The sequence below is a fragment of the Lissotriton helveticus genome, chromosome 2_1, assembly GCF_964261635.1.
Source record: "Lissotriton helveticus chromosome 2_1, aLisHel1.1, whole genome shotgun sequence".
NCBI classification, from domain to species: domain Eukaryota; kingdom Metazoa; phylum Chordata; class Amphibia; order Caudata; family Salamandridae; genus Lissotriton; species Lissotriton helveticus.
In genome coordinates, this window is record NC_136059.1 from 394,791,026 (window position 1) to 394,811,672 (window position 20,647).

The 20,647-nt window shown below is 44.2% G+C and overlaps 1 protein-coding gene across 11 annotated transcripts in view; it reads left to right on the top strand.

Moving 5' to 3' along the window:
* GHR (growth hormone receptor) overlaps positions 1-20,647 on the top strand; it is a 1,023,550-nt gene that overhangs the window by 656,948 nt on the left and 345,955 nt on the right. For all 11 annotated transcript variants that reach the window (XM_078675015.1, XM_078675021.1, XM_078675018.1 and 8 more), the window contains one exon: positions 974-1,045. In XM_078675015.1, the coding sequence (XP_078531141.1) occupies positions 976-1,045 (70 nt within the window). In that variant the 5' untranslated portion in view covers positions 974-975. The remainder of the gene's footprint in view (positions 1-973; positions 1,046-20,647) is intronic.

Below are 20,647 nucleotides of genomic sequence, written 5' to 3' on the forward strand. Positions count from 1 at the left end.
CAGCCTACCAGCGGGGAGCAGCATTCACGGAGCTTCGCATTCAGGCGGCATTTCACACACTTAACGATTTCAATTTAGTCCGGTGCTCAGGTGCGGCTTCAAGGCAGTCAGCCTATCAGCGGGGATCACACACGCGCAGCCCTCGCAAGCACGCTGCCACGCACTGCAATGTCAGCGTACACGGATTAACGTCGGACAGAACGCTCTTGGGGATTCTATAACCTACCCACTCCACAGCACCCACAAGCTGCAAACGTTACCGCTGAGGACGCACATATCACGAAGGATCATCAAAAACGTTACAGCTGAGGAGGCACATATCACAAACGCTCTTCCTAACACTGCATGCACAAGCGGACAAACAAATTGCACAGAAATTACCAACTTCACAAGACAGTTAAAAGACGACGTAGAAGATCAATGTTAAACAACGCATAAAAATCCTGTATGGATGCATAACTATTGTGCCACTTCAGCCATTTAAACACCAGCATTACCCACTTTAAAACGCTGCTATATTTCATCCCCGGACAACGTCGGGACGGGCTGCTAGTATAAATATAATTTGCAATTACTATAAAACACCAATAAAGAGGCAATTTGTTTCTTTACTGTTTAGCCCATTACACAGGATCATAAGACACGTATTATTTAACTTGTTTTGGAAAATACTACCCAACAGTTAACTGTAGAACATGTCCTCTAGTTATTTTGGGCAAGGCAAACAGGGCACCAGTAGTTCAAAGCACAATGGTGTCTGCCAGGTTTTAAGTCCAGTCAGTTCAACCTCAAACAGACTTTTATTTTACCTCTCTGAAATTTCAACTGTTCTGATTGTGATGTGGAATGAATAGTTTCTGAACTGCCTTCGCTATGATTTATTATTGTCTTGTATGCAATTTTATACAGTAAAACCTGGAGTAAATTGCACTGTTCATTTTTATTTTTTTTAAATTATTACTTATAATTGCAGGAATGGCGCTTTGGCTGCTTCTGTTTACTTTGATGCTTTTCTGCAGAACGGTTTCGCTTTCACCAAATGAAAGTAAGTAGCTTTCATAATCATTTTCATGCTGCAATGGCCCTAATTCCTTATTAAGGAGCAAGTTTCAGGTTCTATGAAAACATATTTCCTCTGTATTTTTTATTGGTTGTACGTTCATGATCTATTTTTAGTTTAGGATCATTGATGGTTTACCGTTCATATGGAGTATTTTGCCCTATCCTTAAGGAAATGCTACAATATTTAAATCGGATAATATGTAGGAGCCATGTTATACGTTGACCTTACCATTAACAATGAAGTGAATGGGTATGTGTATGTTTTATTTAGCCAAATCAGATGGGATGAGCTAACCTGCGTTGCTCTACTTAATGGCTAAAAGACATTGGCAAAGATAATAGCTCACGCATAGGAAATACCTCTTAGTGTTGCCAGTGATTGTTTTAATTGCTTGAAGCATTTCGAACAGAAACAATGCAGACCTGGGAGGCTGTAAAAGCAAGCCAAATGTTGTAGCTTACATAGACTTTATTATTTCTATTATGTTCTGTACTAACATTAATTTATTTTATGCTTATGTGTGTGTGTGTGTCTGAGTAGCTGTAATACACAATGGATTAACGGGCTGAATGAAGGCTATGGCAGAAGGTAATAGGGTTTGGGCAATTAGCCAAGTGGCAAGCCACTTTAGTATTGCCTCACAATTAGATAATATAAAAACACTTAACTGTGTGATAAAACATTTGCCAACTACTTTAAATTACTTAGTACTTCAACTGGTTGTTTTCAATGTATCAATCATTAGCAGTGATTGTGTGTACAGCTACAGTGGGACTTCAATGAAAGCGGAGGATTATATTTGTGGCAGCTACCTCCATGACCAGGGCTGTCACCACCTTTTAACCAGGGACTTGCAGTCTGCCTCTCACTTAAACTGCTCATTAAGGGTTGAGAGTCACACCCAATGCTTTTTGGTGGGGGTTTCTCAGTAAATCATAATCAAAGAAATTGAAAGAACACCATTGCATGTACCTGCCACTGGATATGCGTATGTGAACATTTTGAAATGATAAAAAAGAATGTTAAGTTAGCCGTCCGGCGTGGCGAGATTTGGGGAGGAAAGCGGCCACACGTTGGGGAAGGGGGATTCGTTTCAATAAAGATATGAAGAGTGGCCAGAGGTGGGCAGGCAGTGATAAAGAGAGAATACAGTTTCTGAAATGCACTGCAATGCAAGGTCTGTTGTCTAAGAATGCATGCTATGCAGTCAAAACACAGTGGGCGGGACAAATACAAGAGCAGGATGAAAGCCTTCGAACCAGGAGAGACGAAGTGAGATGGCCAAGAAAGCCAACCAGTCATGAAGAACAGACTGGACCCAATATCAACTCTATGTATTGCATTGCTTACAATTGATCTTTGATAGTAGACAGTCAAAGCGGTCAGCAGGTGAGACCCAAACAAGCATCTGGCCGAAAGGAGGCTAGTGAAAAGTGGAGGCCCCTCTACATAGCAGGGTTTTCAGAAGATCTATTTTACACATGTGGTTCAAGGCCCAGATTTTCATTGGACAGTTGTTCCATATTTGACTGACTGACATGCATACTCCGCGAGGGATAAGAGAAAGTCAAATTCATCTGTTGGTCATTTTCTTCTTCCTTGCCCACTCCCCACCCGTTGATAAAAGTCACATTTGACCATTCTAACTGCAAATTTCATCACGAAAATAGACTCCAGATGTAATAATGAAAAACTCACAATTCTGAACTATACATTTTGAGTGTTAACATCCTAAAAATAGGCACACAATTTAGGTTTTGAATGCCGACTGTTTAACAAATTGTTCACTAAAACAGACTACGACCAGACTGACCACTCTGTCTCTGTGACGTTTTCCCAAGTAGGCTGCAGGACAAGGCTGCTTTCAGAACTAGTTGGCTTGGCATGACCCACCAATGAAAGCCCCTATACCATCCGAGTCGCGTCTCCTGATGTGCGGGGTCGGTTTGAACTGTCTTGTCATTGCTGACTTTGGTTTTCAGTTTGGACATGAAATTTTGCATCTTCAAATACGTTTTAATTGTCAGTGTGTTTTAGCTCAGCCACGTTTCACGGAGCATTTTATTGCGACGCACTGAAATCCATTTCATACTGTGAGCAAACATTTGGTTCACACCATTTAATCCGGCACCTGAACTTCCCTGTTCTTTATCTCCATTAATAAATTGACTCGAACATACCATGACAACCCATTCTACTTTCTACAGATAAATATTTCACGTTATGTTTTTTCACAAGGTTATCACTTTGTTGAGTCAAACTTGGCACAGATCGTTTGTGTTTAGTTTTCACGAGATGTAGATTTTAGAAGCAGTAACTGGGTTGAATTGCACACCAATGCTGGCTTTGTTGGACGAGAGTGTGGCCGGAAGCAGCGAAGTATGACGTTGCACGCTATATTCATTTCTTTGATAGAAAGCCGTGCCTGCGTCGTGGCGTGTGACGCTAGCTCAGATGTTCACTGAAGCGACGTCGACCTGCTACCCATTTAGAAATCGACTGGCAGCAATCCATGTGGCACCATGGTTCGCGGCACCTGGGATTATGACATTACCGTAAAAGGATGCAGGTCAAGGTAATGATCTGCATCGTTAACCTGGATGTGTGCAGGTGCCAAACCTATTCACCACCATGCAAGCAAAAGGAGAGAGGTTGTGGTCCGTCTAGATTGCCGACTTTGGTGCTGGAAACTAGGGTTCGAGCCTCGGGGTCGCGTCCACATCTGCAGGCCCTGACTGGCCGTTGCGGGCACCAGGCAATCCCCCGGTGGCCCGCAAGGGTGGGGGCCGATTTTGTTACAAGGCCCTGTAACAAAATCGGCCGAGAAGCGGCCCTGGCAAAGAGCTCGGTTACCCCGACCCTACCACTGGGAACAAAAACCGGCCCTGGCAAAGTGCGCGGCCAGCCGAGCACTTTGCCAGGGCCGGTTTTCGTTCCCAGTCCGGCCCTGCACATCTGTGATTCTGGGCAAACCACTTAATCTCCCCGTTCCTGAATGTGTCCTTAGGTAACAGAACCGGTACTTATGTATAGCACTCCAATACCTTCGGGTAGAGTTCGCGCTATATAAATCTGTATTTAAAAAAGCAGTAAAGCAGGCTGTCTCTGAAATGAGAGCCATTGATGTTTTTTGGGTGTAATTAAAAATGTGTTTGACCCAACCTGGTTGGAAACAATCAGGTTAACTTCCCGTTAATTTTAAAATAAATTTTGGATGATTTTATCGATTATGCACATATCATCTATGTACCAGTATGTAAATTGACTATACTAAATGTATTTCGTTCGATGTATTCATTTATTTTTATAACGTGTAATGCCACAGATCTAGCTTCTAAATTAATCTGTGCATATGCATATATTATGCATAGAATATGTAGAGTAAATGCGCTGTTCATGCTGTTCCCCAAAAAGCATACATGACGGTTTTTAAAAGTCTGAGCAAGTTGAATACAACCAATCACTAATAGTCATTTAAGTACCCTAAGGGATCGATTGACCTCAGTAGGCCCAAAATAAAGCATGACGAAATAATGCAGTGGACCTGTGCCAGGATACCCTCGTTCGTGATTGTGCCCTTTACAAATAAACACAACATAACAATGGTTATCTTGCCTAATGAAACAGATAAAAGTGACTGCAGTAATTAAGGATAATACATTTGGGCAACACCAAGTTAAAAGGTTTTGTGAAATCATTAATATCCTACCACCCAGTGTAGATTTATGACTTTTTGGGTATTCAAAGGCAGCTCCGGGTGTACCTGTGCAAAACTACACAAAAGGAACAAATGATGGACGCAATGCTGAACAATTCAAACATTCACCCCCAGTCACAAAGATCTGGATTTAATCCATCGTTCTTTTGCTCACCACGCCCCCACAGTTTACACAAGTCGTATTTTACCTTGGACATCCTCCTCCTCGAATAATAGAACAACCAAATGTTTTGTCGATATGTGCTTTTGTTTGATTTTTTTGTTGTTTGCACAGGTTAATATTTCTTTATCTAGAGAGCCCCCTACTCCCACACTTAACTGAAATATGGGACTTTCCTTTCCCTTTCCCAATCAAAAAACACATTTGTTGCCTTTTGTAGAGTAGTTGTATGTTATGCAGATTTGTTGAGTGCACTCTCACCTGGGAGGATATCCTGGCACTGAGCAGGTGTGGATCTTGGCACCTGATGGCCTAGTGGTACCACTCTTCAGCTTCTTCCAGAATTCAAGAAGTGAGTAGGATTCTCTTTATGCAGCAGGAATGATGTAGGAGAAGGCTTGACTATGAGATCTAATTTTCCGTGTGCTTGGGATTTGTGCAAGTTGAAGTCTGGAAGAGCAGAGGAGTCTGGAATTGAGAAAGAAGATGTGATTGTTGAAGTATGCTGGGCTAGTGTTACATAGGGTTTTGAAAGTTTGGTTGAGGAGTTTGAAATGTGCTTGTTTTATGGATGGGGAGCCAGTGGAGCGCCTTCAGGTGCGGTGAGATGTGAGTGCGGCGTGGGACGTTGAGAGCTGTTCTAGACACCACATTCTGAATGGTCTGCAGCCTACTGGTGAGTTTTTTGTTGATTTCCGCATGTAGGGTGTTCCAATAGCCCACTCTACTTGTGACCAGGGTGTGCGTAATGGTTTTCCGGGTGCTGATTTGAAGCCATTTGAAAATCTTGTTGAGCATCTTTAGGGTATGGAAGCATGAGGTGATGACAGAATTGACTTAAGCACTCATATCAAGTTTGCTGCCGATGATCCTGAGGTTCTTGGCTTTTGTGGTGGGTGTAGGTCCTAGCTCTGCTGGCCACCAGATGGAGTCCCTCCACTGATGAGGCCGTGGGTATTCAGGGTATATGGAGTCAGGCTGACTGACTCGATCCTTCCAGTCAGGAAGGAGCAGGTCCATCGGAGTGCGTGTCCTTGGATTACGAGGTCACGTAGACGTTGGATGGGGATACTGAGTCAAATGCTGTTGAGAGTTCTAGGAGGATGAGGGCTACAATGTCTCCTCTGTCCAGAGTCATGCAGATGTCATCTGTGGCAGAGATGAGGGTAGTTTCCATACTGTGGTTGGGTCTGAGACTAGACTGAGTGGCAGGATGGGCCATGATGTCACTTACTGTGCAGCTAAGTGATGGAAATGTGTTTTTGGAGTTATTTAGCTGAGCTTTGCTACAAAGGAACATGGCACTTTGCAATGGATGGAGAGACACCCATGGGTGTATATTCAAGGCAGGAAAGAATACTAGGGACATGATAAAACAAGCATTTACAATACAACGGTCTCGGCATTGCAAAAGTTAGAGCTATTAGCATTGTAAATGAACGCAAGTTTAAGGTCTTGACATTGTAAATGATAAGGTCTTTTATTTATGTTTTAAAAACCAAAACATAAATAAAAGTCATTGTCATTTACAATGCCAATAGCTCAAAGTCGCGTAATGTGTATGGAAAACTACAGTAGCCTCCTGACGAGTGCCCTTTCACTTAATTTTTTACAAATGAAAGCCCTGGCACTTTTTTTTTACAAATTAAGCACGGGTGGTGTCCGTGTCTGCATGGCAGTGGTGGTGTCCGTGTGTGCATGGGAGTGGTGGTGTCCGTGTGTGCATGGGAGTGGTGGTGTCCGTGTGTGCATGGCAGTGGTGGTGTCCGTGTGTGCATGGCAGTGGTGGTGTCCGTGTGTGCACGGCAGTGGTGGTGTCCGTGTGTGTACGGCAGTGGTGGTGTCTGTGTGTGCATGGCAGTGGTGGTATCCATGTGTGTATGGCAGTGGTGGTATCCATGTGTGTATGGCAGTGGTGGTATCCGTGTGTGTATGGCAGTGGTGGTATCCGTGTGTGTATGGCAGTGGTGGTGTCTGTGTGTACACTTGTCTGGTAGTTTTTGGTGCAATCGTTTTTAAATATACGACCCGTGTCCCTCCGTTCAAAGCACATCACCATAAAGAAATGACATGAACTTTTAAAGGTTTTTTAAAGTAAGAGCTTTTCATCTTATTGTTGTCCAGGAAGCAAAAAAAGGGAAAGATAACAGCAAAAGAAACAAGTGGACAGACCGGCCAGTAGATAGTTAATGCACAAACAACAGAGATATGTTTCAGTTCACACACTTCTTTGTGGAAGCAAGGGAACTGTTAACAGTGTGAGCCCACAGGGGGAAACGACTATGGCCTTGTACTGCAGGTGCCAGCCTGTGGGGTGCCGGCTCTTCACCATTCTGACACAAATAATTTTCTAATCCCACCGCTCTGAATCATAATCTGAAACAGAATTTAGTAAAAGGAAGGCTGTGGTTAGGTTTACAGAGAAATTAGTGCGATCTTAACTTACATACAGTGAAGTAAGCTCTAATGAAGCAGAGTTCGATTTCGATTCATACTGGTCTTTAATAATGAGAATCCATGTGAACTATTCAGACACCAACATTAAACTACCTGTGAACTAGCATTCCACGTCTGATACGTAAACCTACAAGCCTCAGCCAGGTGTGGATTCTGGTTGAGACACGGAACAGATCCCTCCTCCCCTGCAGTAGACAACCTTGAAAGATATACGCAAACATGCTAACCACCAGCTTTAAGACTATTCGTATCTCCCAACAAAATGAATTGAGATGGCATACAAAAGGGCAAGCACTTGACGAGACAGTGATTTATGAAATGATAATCTTGAAGAGATTGACAAATTGGTTCTCTGATAATACAACTTTCAAAACAGTGTTCAACGTAGAAAAGGTTGAGCCCAGAGCTCTATAAATTAGAAATGTTTCCAAGTTGAAGGTTTTGGGGTCGATATGATATGATACTTCATTAGCGATTTTGGTTATGAAATGGCTTCCCTTATAAAGATCGCAACGCACCCATAACAAGACTCCCTGGAGGTAAAAAGGCATCTTAACGATAACTAGGTATAGGGAGCTAGGGACAAATTCACGTTGTGTACATATTAATGCCATCTGGTGGTTGCCTGTGTAATGGAACTCTAGTCGATATTTTGCCGCTTGAATCTAGCTCGTATTTAAATATTCTACAAAGAAAACCGGCCTGTATCTTCGGACTGTTGCCGTGGGGAGTGCGGAATAGACAAATTATATATGCATGTGCTTTATATGATTTCATTATTGTGGCTGAAAGGGTGCGAGTTAAGTAATAAGCGCGGCCTGTGTAAAGGGCAGTGGAAGGTACTCCTCGATTTGCAGCGCTCATGCTTTGAGTGAAATGTCGCAGCTAGTCTTAGAGACGGCACAGAAAAACAAGCATTTGCAATGCAATAGGTCTCGCATTATTAAAGTTAGAGCTATTGGCATTGTAAATGGCAATGCCTTTTATTTATGTTTTTGCTTTTAAAACATAAATAAAAGGCATTGTCATTTACAATGCTAATAGCTTAAACTTTCGCAAAAGTGAGATCTATTGCATTGCAAATGCTTGTTTAAAGGACGCCCCAGACACTTCTTCCCCAACCTACCAACCTTCAGCGATAGGACAAAACTGCAAGCTTATCTTAGCAAGTCCATACCTGAATACAGCGTGCTTCGAAGAGCAGCACATGCGCTGCTCAGGATCGACCTAAAAAGTCTCTGTTTTAATAGCATTATACAATATGCTCGGGTATACAGGAAAGAGCTGGCACTGTTGGATAGTTGTCAGGGGCTATTCATTCGTTTTTGTGTTAAGCGCTACATATTTAGCAAGTCCATACCTGACCATACCTCGGACTGAGATCGACGGGTGTACTGAGGCCCCCCTGTTGACAGCCTATCCACACTGTGCTTTCAGAGAGCAGGGTGGCCAGACAGCATCTGGAGCCGGAGTTCTACTGCCTAGTGCCGCCTGCAGATCACCCGGCGCTGCAAAGGGTCTGCAGCTGGATTCCTCTTACTAAGCGACCTGGATAAAAGGCGGAGTGGCGCCTGTGACGATCACCTTACTCCGCTCACTGAGCAATCTTTGGCTGTAAAAGTCTCTGCCTCGGATTGCACAGGCGGATCTCTGCAGCAGGAGCACGAACTCCCAGAGCTGTGTTATATTTCAGGATTCCGGATCTATGTAGCGGGTATATTGTTCATTGAGCTGTCTCACTGGGAATTTCACGCTCTGCAGAAGCTGCACTAACACACTGAGCTATCCCACTTGCATTGCACCTAGTGGCTAGGTCTCTGGGGAGGGAGCGTAGACCGGTTGAGCTGCCTTCCTGGGACTGGAACCTGTACACTGCACGCTCTGCAGCAGGTGCATGACTCATCTGAGCTGTCTCACTAGATTAGGGACCCGAGCACTGACTGTCGCATCTACATCTCTGCACACAGGTCTTTAAAATATTGAGCTGTGTGACTGGGGTTGGAACTGGCGCCCTGCTTCATGCACACGAGCTCCGCTGAAGCATTAACCCACCAAGTTATCTTACCTGGACTCCCTGCTGCACGTGCACACAAACCTGAGAGGGTGCATCCGAGCTGTTTTCATTGGTTTGCAACCTTTCATAGTAGTTGCACTGAGATTTCTGCAAGGGGTGCATTAACCCCCCGAGCCGCGTGCTAGCAAAAGTTAATAGCTGAATTGTAACGGAGAAAATAGAATAATATAACGTTGCAAAGTGTTCCAGGGCAGCGCGTGACTGACAGCCCTCAAATGAATCACTTACATCAACTGCAGTTCTCTTTGCCGGGTGCCGGCTGAAATCACACTCAGCCTTCACTGTATGTACCCTTTTTTGAAAAACAAAATAAAAGGGTTTGAAATACCTCTTCTCCCATTGAAAGGCGGCAGGTGCCTTCCCAGCGTTAAGGCGACCAGCATAAGAACCAAAACAAGTAACTGTAGTTCGTGCTTTAAAGTAACTAGGACCCCCCCCCCCGCCAGGCACAGTATTATCATAAATATTGTCATTTTAGATATTCCAGCAAGGTTATCAATGATGTCCTAGAACAGGTCATAAGTGATGTAACAGGCGAGCTAACTGGCAGATATTAGCTGCAGTTTCAAAGCTCCCATGTTCTGATTATTTAGATGCCGGAAACAGCCAAGCTGCACAGATATTTTAAAAAGTCACGTCCGAGTCCAGATACGTATAAACCCACCGCCGAGCCCGCACTGATACTGATAACGGGGAAAAATAAAACCCACAGGCCACCACCACACTCCAGACGAACTATCTCGTTAACACCATACCCCGGCCACAAACCACAACACTTCTGACCCCAAAAGAAAGGGCAGACCGTGTACCTGGCAGCGTCGCAGCATTGCTGCTCCACACTTGCTTCTTCACGGTGTCAACAACATGTCGGGCAAAATGCTGCTGAAGTAAGACTCCAGCGGCTTTATGGAATTACACAGTATTAGGAGCTATATTTGGTTTTAACACTATGCGCTTGGAGACGGCCAGTGGCCAGAATGTAAAAACAGCTCGAGAAGGCACATTTCAAATAATAATAGTGAACTAAACTGGTCGAGGGATAGAGATTGCTAGAAGGAATGACAGAATAGAAAAAAACATACTTTGGGAAAGCAAACGTGTATCATCTACGAAAGAGCTATTCTTGGTCAATGTTTTTTTAGTCCTATTGTACAGCAGCATGGCTGCTGTTATGAATGGCTTAAAAAATAAACAAGCCCCCATATGTATATCCCAGCGCACTGCCACAGTCACTTATCAAAAATAAATAAATACAATCTAAGTCCCATTTCCCTCATGTGGGTAACTAAGAAAAAGTCAGGATTGCGAGTTAGTGTTTTACCTGCTGCCAAGTTTTTCATGCTCAGTCCGCTGGGGGCAGTGACCACGTTGGCATGTTGCCTCAGCTGTGAAAGAACGTTTATTTAAAATGGTATTATTGGGACACGCTTGCCTGGAGGTGGATAACTCCAACCACCCCTAAAGATGGGCACCCGCATTTCTGTAGCGTGTTTCTACTTCAAGGTGCGCTTAGGGAGGCCAACAATGTGGTTGTGAACAGGAGGAGAAACGAGGGACCCACGGAGATCGAGGGAGGGTCCTTGTACGTCATCAGTCGCGTGAGTCACAGGAAGGAATTTCAGTAAATAGAAATGTACGCCGATTGGTTACAAATAATTAAAGCTCCAGGGATCAAGAAAATAATAAACATCATATGATTGCGCCAAAGGCATGATGAATATTTTTTATATTCAAACTCCCTTTAAAACAAGTTGCTAGGACTGAAACCGAAACCTTCCATTCCATGGGGCGGGACTTCGTCTTCGGAAGCCCGCCCACGGAGAGAAGCAGTGCTGGTGACGCGGGGCTCCCATGCCCGAGGGAGAGCCCCGCGGAGGCTGCAAGAGTATATAATGGCGGTAAGTGGGGCTGGGGGGGGCGCTTGTATGTATGCGGCGGCGGACGGGGGGGCGTCGCTTGTATGTATGCGGCGGCAGTGGCGGCTGCGGCGGCGGCGGGGGGGTGGGGGTCTCTGTATGTGTGTGTGCGTGCGTGTGTGTGTGTGCGGCGGGGGTGCCGGTGAGTGGGGAAGTAGGGGGGGTGCGCACGCGTGTGTGTATGTGCCTTCCTGCCTGCGTGTGCATGTGTGTGTTCATGCAATCTGTGGCAGGGGACGTGCACAGCTCCGGGCTGGGCGCACCCAAATCCGTCTTTCAAGCTCGTAACACCCTCTTGTCCTTCCTTCCCCCGAGACAGGCAACTATAAGTCTCCAGCCTGGACGCATCCTTCGGATGCTAATTCCAGGCGAGACCTAAAAAGCATGGCTGATTATCAGCGCTGCGCGCCTCTCTGCAGACTCCCCCTGCATTCCAGACGCGCGACGCGATCCGCTCTGCATGCAATGCTGTAGAGACAAGACCTGGCCGCGCGCACAACGTTATCCTATGCTGAAACGCTGCGCGCGGCCAGGTCTTGTCTCACTTCGGTGTTCTCAGACTGCTGAGACGCCGACAATAGTTCTCTGGCGAGAACGCCTTTTTCAGCGTGTTATAGCCGAGACCTAAAAACAAAAGACACATGATAGATGGAGTGGGGAGTCAGAGCTTTAGCAGGAGTGATGGCCTGGCAGGATCATGGGTTTTAGGAAGGTTTATTGAATAGTTCTTAACTGAGGGGTTACTCCCTAACATGTTCCCAATTTGGGAAAAGATCTGCCGAATATTTGTGAATACTAACATTCTTTGTGCATGATCCAGCATTATTGCAATGCTCCCCCATTACACCCCAACCCTACTCCAACCTCAAACATAGGACTTCTAAAAAAAAAAATGTAAATTCTAACGTATTATCTGTATACTAAATTCAATATTCAGCTGTAAATGTTCTTAGAACTACATTCTATAAATATAGATCTCAGAATTGATGGCCCGTTTTATATTTTTGTCAAGTCAAGTTTGGGCATGCATGTAAAAGGTTTGGTAATGTGTCGTTTTTAAACGTTTGGGAATTGGGCCAAACCATTCACATTGGCATTGATGACGATGCTAATCTGCATACTTTGTTGTTTTAGTAAAATATTGTGCTCTACTAAATTGTTGTCTATTTGCCTATACCGTAGTTTCTTTTACTGGTTTGTTTTTTATTTGTGCGACTAAAGATGCATTTTATAGATTTTATATAGAGCTTTATAAAAATCGAACAAGACCACAGGTTATCAGAGTGCTGTACAGAGAAAAAAAAACATCCCGTTACAACACAGATAACAACATATAAGATATAATCAAAGAAAACTAAATGTACCCATATATTGTACAATATATACATAGATAAACAAACTCCAGTCAGATAAATGGAGTTCTGTAGACTGCTGGACATGACTCTTAAAAGGCCTGGCTGTGCTCCTGTCAGATGATGCCTGTGTGTCAGGCTCCATAAATAAGCCAGTATGGGTCAGACCAGGACAGGGAGAGAATTAACGACAAACCATCACTGGTTATTGGCACAGCTTCCACTCACTCAGGTACTAGTGTTCCAAAGCCAAATTCTGTGTGCGGAAAATCACAGAACACAACCGTCCTTGTTTCCCACGATGGTGCAATAGGGTCTCCATTGCCGGCCAGTAACTTTCCTCCAGGACGGTGGATTTCTTAGCAGAATTATTATTATTTTCTGTCTAACTGCTGCTCTATCATCTATAGCTTAAATGCTCTATTCATCAAGCACAATGTGTTGCCTAAAATATATTTTACTAAGTCAGTTTTCTAAAAATGTAATACTACAACTGGGAAATGTTTTAAATTGTGATTGTGTGTTGAAAAGAAAAGTTGTAGAAGGAATGTGTTTAATATTTTAATAGCCAAGCAAACATTGGTGCCAATTCCAGAATGTTTCTATTCTTGAAAGTAGTACTTCTGTAGTACAATTTAACATACTCTTGCATGCCTTTCTGAATTTGCCCCAAAACATCCAACTCCCTGAGAGTAGAAGTGCAAAGAAAGTACTAATTGTGTATGAATATTTTCTCATGATACACATTTTGTTTCCAATTTTTATGACTTGGGGCTGATTCATAAAGGCATGTGAAATTATGTAAAATAATATTACAGTAGACATATTCCACAATAATTTTGGTAATAGACCCCAAATCCTCTGATGAGGGACCAGACGTCAGCAGTGAGAGGACCCTGCTCATCAGAACTGCCAGTGTCATCTCAAGGATTTTGGGGCCCCTGAGCAAGACATTCTTTTGGGACCCTGTTCACAACAGCTTTGAATGTTATTACCCATTTTCTGTTAATTTAATAAATGTGAAGCCAAACAATATTCATTAAATGTTAAAGGCTGAGAGAAAACTGTAGGCAGAGGTAATATAGAGAAAAAGTGAACTATTTCACAGGCCCCCAGGAAGGTGAGGCCCTGGGCAATTGCCCACTTGCCCACTAGCTTAAAATGTCTCTGGGAACTACTACTACTTCTCAGCCTGCCTACAAGGCTGGAAGTCTTAAATGGCCACAACCGTGCTGCTGCTTAATTTGTAAAGGGAAATGTGCTAGGGCCCAGTGTTTTCCTCAGAAGCCTGTGGCCTGCACTATCAAATGTTGATGTGCCAAATACCAAGGCTGTGTACACTTGATTACAATACATGCCTCTTTCAGTCTGCATTCTCCTTTTGCCACTCTTTTTACAACTCTCTCTTGCTCCTTCTTTGCCTCTTTTGTGTTTTTCACTCTCTTGCTCTGGGCCAAAGTCTGATGAGGATAAATAGGTGCCGGTCCCCAAAAATGAGTTCCAGCGGGCCCCATCTGTAACCACTGGTTCAAATTAAGCAATTCCCTCTACAAAATACTTGTAATAAATGCATCAGCCACTGTACAATGTTTGCAGATGTGTGAAACTGTATCTGTGAAGAGGACAAGGCATCATACAGCCCAGCTGGCACCCACATAAAAATCTATGTTTACTCTTCGGTGGGTAGAAATACTGTTGGACTTGGCTCTTTCTGCAGGGTCATCTCCAAACCTTTTGCCTTCACTCCTCCTATTTTTGCTGAATTTGTTTTTTTTGGCCGTAAGACTCTGCACACTTTAGCTTTGCTAACCAGTGCCAGAGTGCATGTGCTCTCTCCTTCAAACATGATAGAATTGGCTTACACCCAATTGGCATATTTAATTTACTTGTAAATCCCTAGTAAAGTGGTGCTACCTGTTCCCGGGTCCTGCAAATTAAATGTTACTGGTGGGCCTGCAGCACTGGTTGGCCCACTTTTTAAATGTTTTTTCAACTCTTTCAAGTTAGGAGATTTTCCATCCAGTCTTCTTCCAATGCTGTAGCTTTAATAATGTCATTGTGGGAAAACAAGATAATAAACCGATCAGCAAGTGCCAACCGAAGGTTCTGAAATCATTCCTCAAAATTTAAGGTATGAGGAAGGTCTATTCTGGATATGAGCTGCTTTTGAAGGTAGCATGATTGAAAATGATACAAGATAATGATTAGTCCATGCTAGGGGGAAACTATTTTGGAAAACAATAGTAATTGGTTGCCATAATTAGGTCAAGGGTAGGGTCTCTCACGTGATTGAATTATGTGTCAAATTGTTTAACTCATAACAGGCCACAGAATTGAACAGATCGTCCATGTGCTCGTCTTTACTCCTGTCCCGCCCCGGTCCGACGCGGTAGCCAGTACCGTTGCGCGGAGGGCGGGTCAGGGAGAGCCAGTCACTTCCTGCGGGGGCACTTCCCGAGCGGTTAGCGCTCTAGTGAATGCTTCTTGAGGGCCTATTTAGGCGGAGCCCTGACACCTGCTTGCTGCGGAAGGGAGACGGTGGCAGAGTCTCCATTCCGCTTAGCTCACGGAAGGAAACACGAACGTGCCTCGCGCTGCACTAAATTCTGATGCATGTAAGAATTGTGATTTGCCTGCATTATTTTAAAACTCATTGTTGATCTGAAAACGATGTTTTAAACCTGTGTACTCATATTTTTAAAAAAGGACACATATTCACTTTAAATTACATGCACTGTAATATTACCACTCCTGCTGTTTTGTGTGATTAACATCATCGCCCCTACCCTGATTACAAGGGGGAGGGAATACTTACAGCAAACAGAGAAGCCTGTGCTCGTCTTTACTCCTGTCCCGCCCCGGTCCGACGCGGTAGCCAGTACCGTTGCGCGGAGGGCGGGTCAGGGAGAGCCAGTCACTTCCTGCGGGGGCACTTCCCGAGCGGTTAGCGCTCTAGTGAATGCTTCTTGAGGGCCTATTTAGGCGGAGCCCTGACACCTGCTTGCTGCGGAAGGGAGACGGTGGCAGAGTCTCCATTCCGCTTAGCTCACGGAAGGAAACACGAACGTGCCTCGCGCTGCACTAAATTCTGATGCATGTAAGAATTGTGATTTGCCTGCATTATTTTAAAACTCATTGTTGATCTGAAAACGATGTTTTAAACCTGTGTACTCATATTTTTTAAAAAGGACACACATTCACTTTAAATTACATGCACTGTAATATTACCACTCCTGCTGTTTTGTGTGATTAACATCATCGCCCCTACCCTGATTACAAGGGGGAGGGAATACTTACAGCAAACAGAGAAGCCTGTGCTCGTCTTTACTCCTGTTCCGCCCCGGTCCGACGCGGTAGCCAGTACCGTTGCGCGGAGGGCGGGTCAGGGAGAGCCAGTCACTTTCTGCGGGGGCACTTCCCGAGCGGTTAGCGCTCTAGTGAATGCTTCTTGAGGGCCTATTTGGCCATCGCCCCCTATAAGCGCGCAGCGATCCCGCGCAGCATCGCCGAAGCGACGCTGAAGACCAGCCAAAGAGCTGCCCGTCTGCGCCCGTCCGCGACAGTACGAGGCATAGGGGCTATGGGCCCAACCATCATGAACCCTGACACTGCAGGTACAAGATATATTACATATTCCCCCGAAACTCTCCGACAGCTACAACCTACGGGGAACTGTGATACTCGGTTATCTTGCAAAAAGCTCGAGGGCAGTTTCTCGTGCCTTCAATGTCATTTTCAATCAGATGTGGCAAGGAGTAGTACCCACGACAATGTTCCTAAAGTAATATCCTCTATGGAACTCAAATGTTTCCTTTTAAATGTACGGTCGCTCCCCAAACACCATCTACAGATTTGGGACCTTATTTTTACTAAGCAGCCTGATATATGTTTTTTTACTGAAACGTGGATGAAACCCCATACGATAACAGCAATCACATTAGGGGTCCCTTCAGGCTACAAGATCGTACATGCTGATCGGCCAAATAAAACTGGAGGTGGATTAGCCATTATATTTAAAGACACATATAAGGTTGCAATCCTAGAACAAAGGTGTAGTCCTTTATTGGAAATAATGACCTTTAAGATCTACCTGGGAGGAAACATTTCCTGGAAAGGTGCATTGGTCTACCACCCACCAGCCCCCAATCCAGTATTTGCTCTGTCCCTTCTAGAGCTATTAGCCCCACACATTAAAGCCAAGGAGGATTTTATCCTCCTTGGGGATTTTAATATACATATGGATAATCCTGCACATCCTGAAACAACCCAATTAACAGCTGACCTGTCTAATCTTGTGTTAAAAGCAATAAATAATGGTGCAACACATATAGGTGGCCATACCTTGGACTCTATATTTACTAACTGCACTAAAATAAGATGCTTTCCCGCCAAAGAAGTCCACTGGTCTGACCATTTTTTAATTGAGTTCCATCTGCCTGGACCGACTAAGCGAATGCATAGAACACCGCCCCCGCCAATTTTCCGCCGCCAATGGCATAAAATATCGGTGGAAAATCTGCGAGAAAACTGGCAACAACCGTCATTTACAGATGCAGACTCAGCAGAGTCTGCATTGGAAAAATTTAATAAATCACTCAAATTAGCCATTGACACTTTAGCCCCCCTAAAACTCCACAAGCAGTATCCCCCAACCAAACAAGAAAAATGGTATACGTTAGACCTTAGGAAAGAAAAACAGAAATGCAGGCGATTAGAAAAAGCATGGAGGACATCTAAAAATAAAGAGGAAAGGAAAATCTTTCAAGAGGCCCAGTCAATGTATTACAAAAAAATAAAGCAAGCAAGGAAGAACAATCTCTCCTTACAACTGGCAGAGGCAGGCAACTGTCCACGGGAATTGTTCAAAATCTTGCAGAGCTTTGTAAAACCTATAGCTAGTGAGAGCCCTGACGATGCATCACAAATACTTTGTGATGAGATCTCTATGTTCTTTGAGGACAAAATTAATCTCATTTACAACAAAATTTTGGCCTCTGGGGATGTAGGAACCACGAGCTCCCTCCCTAAAGACCCACCCACACAGAATATAAACTTTCTACTTACCATCCCACCAGTCAGTGACCAAGATCTCCCACCCCTCATCAACCACATGAAAACCGGTTCTCCTAATGATTACCTCCCTGCAAAAATGGTGGCCCCTTTGATCCCCCTCTTGGGACCCTCTATCCAGGCAGTCATGAATATCTCATTGGCTAAGGGACAAGTTCCAAGGGAATGGAAGATTGCGGTGGTAAACCCAATCAGGAAAAAAGCGGCCTCCCCCTGGACAGACCTTTCTAACCTCCGGCCCATCTCCCTCCTACCGTACATCGGTAAGATGACAGAGAAGCACGTGAACACCCATTTATCAAATCATATCGAGGCAGCGGAAGCCCTGGACCCATCACAATCTGGGTTCAGGCCTAACCACAGCACTGAATCAGCCCTGCTAGCAGTGACCAATAACATCAGGATGACACTGGATGGCGGGGGGTCTATGATTCTGGTGCTGTTGGATCTATCCGCTGCCTTCGATACGGTGTCTCACGAAGTGCTTCTCTGCCGTCTGAAGGATGTGGGACTGGGAGGGGTGGCCCTGTCTTGGATGGAGAGCTTTCTCTCCTGCCGCTCTCAAGAAGTCAGGATGGGCTCTCATAAATTCATCTCTAGGGAGCTCACCAGGGGTGTGCCACAGGGCTCATGCCTAAGCCCCACATTATTTAATGTGTATGTGGCCCCCCTGGCTGACTTAGTGAGGTCCTTTGGGTTTACCCCAGTGTCCTACGCCGATGACACCCAACTTCTGTTCCCGTTTAAAACCTTTACACCTGCTCTGCAAAAATCATTTGCAGAAGGCATGAGGGCAGTGTCAAAGTGGATGGCTGAGAACTGCCTACAATGTAATGTGGCCAAAACAGAGGTATTAGTGTTTGGGGATGCGGTGACACTATGGTCGGATGAGTGGTGGCCCCCAGAACTGGGACTTGCTCCCACCCCAAAGCAGACCGTGAAAATTCGATCAAACCCTGACATTTAAAGATCATGTCAACCAAGTTGCCGGCACATGCTTTGGGGCTATTGGACTGTTGAGAAGGGTGTTCCCCTATCTTCCGGACAACCACAGAAAGACCTTAGTCCAGGCACTAGTTATCAGTAGACTGGACTACTGCAATGGCCTTCTTTTATCAACCAATGAAGGCCAATTTAACAAACTGCAAGTAGTCCAAAACACGGCCGCTAGGTTAGTCCTTAACGTACCATCTAGGACTCCCTCCCGACCGTTACTGGCTGAACTCCACTGGCTGCCAGTGCGGCAACGCACTAAGTTTAAAATTTTGTGTACTATTCATAAATGTCTGATAGGAAAGGGCCCTAAATACCTCACAAAGGCCTTCATACCCTATGCCCCAGGTCGCTCCCTACGTTCCAGTTACCTCCAGTTACTACAGGTTCCTAAAATAAAAAAATCTCGTCAAGGAGGTCGTGCTTTGGCGCACGCCGGACCTGCTCTCTGGAACTCCCTCCCTCTAACATTAAAACACATCACCAACAACTTATCCTTTCGAAAATCCCTTACAACCCACCTTTTCACTAGTAGTTAATCACTCTTTCATGCCCTAGCAATTCCCTGCAATGACTTGGTATAGTGCCTGCTCCTTCTGTTGGCAAAAGCGCGGAGATACCCCTTCGGGGGTCTATTCAGGCGCTATATAAGCACATAAATAAATAAATAAATGTGTAGGTTGAAGTCCCCCATCTTTAAAAGTTGTTCAAAGTCAAGTACAATCTGACCTAACAAATCCATCTGTTGATTAAGTTTGTGGGAACCTTTCGGAAGTTGATTGATAATTTGGGCGGGGTTGGGGGGTGTTCACCTAACCAACTTATTAAACACAATCTGGTTAGGGTAATATGCAGTCCTTAGCTAATCTTTGCTCAGCCCTTGTCAGATATGGCACAAGCAGCACTCAATTACTTAGAGAAAAATGTGTTCACTTTAGGCCATACCAACAATTATCAAGTCAAGGACACAATAAAACAATATCCCCAAACCAATTCAGGAAATAAACATAAAGAAGCAAAAGATAGTAAAACAATCAAAAGCAGATAAGATCAGGAGATATGAATTGCTACAGTTTTAATGCAAAATGCAGTTAGAAAATTAAAGCACCAACATAAAATCTTAAATTTGCAGTTGACCAAGACCTATGCATCATTTCGATGCATCCATGATGGAGCAGAGGTAGGATTCACAAAATGATTAACACTGGTCAAAGTTTTTACCCTGGGAGATATGCCCTCATTATAACTGGACTGTTAATATCCTCATTATTTAACCATTACAGAATAAGCATTACTTGGGGGTTCCATTAATTCTGAGAGTAGGAAAATTACCAGGATTATGAGATTTTGGGAAGAACATGCATGGATCCCCTTTCTATGTTAATTCCTGTATGTTTTTTCTTGGTGTTTAACTTAGAGATCTCAGTGTAAACTCCACATAACTCTCAATTCCAAAGGGCTCAGTAATTGTGTCATTGAGCCCGCTGGCCAGTTGTAATGAGGGCGTTGGTGTACTTTTTTTTTGGTGGGGGGGCAAATTCTTTTGTTGGATCATGGTAAAAATCTTAATTCAGCGAGAGTATCTTAAATTCAGAAAATTCATTCCTGAGACTTTAATTTTGGTGCCAAAATCAAAGAATGGGATAAATATGATTTTTTTAGCTACTAAGGTAACTTCTCCATTGGGATAGATTTGCTGCCTCATTCACCAGTAATGCAAGACTGTAAGCTGTAGCTGTACAGGGCTCCACAAGGCTGTTTACCTACACACTGAGCTCCTGCTGAGCCTGTTCACAGTGCAGCAAAATGCTTAGAGCAGGATAAAACTGTTTTTTTTTTTTGCA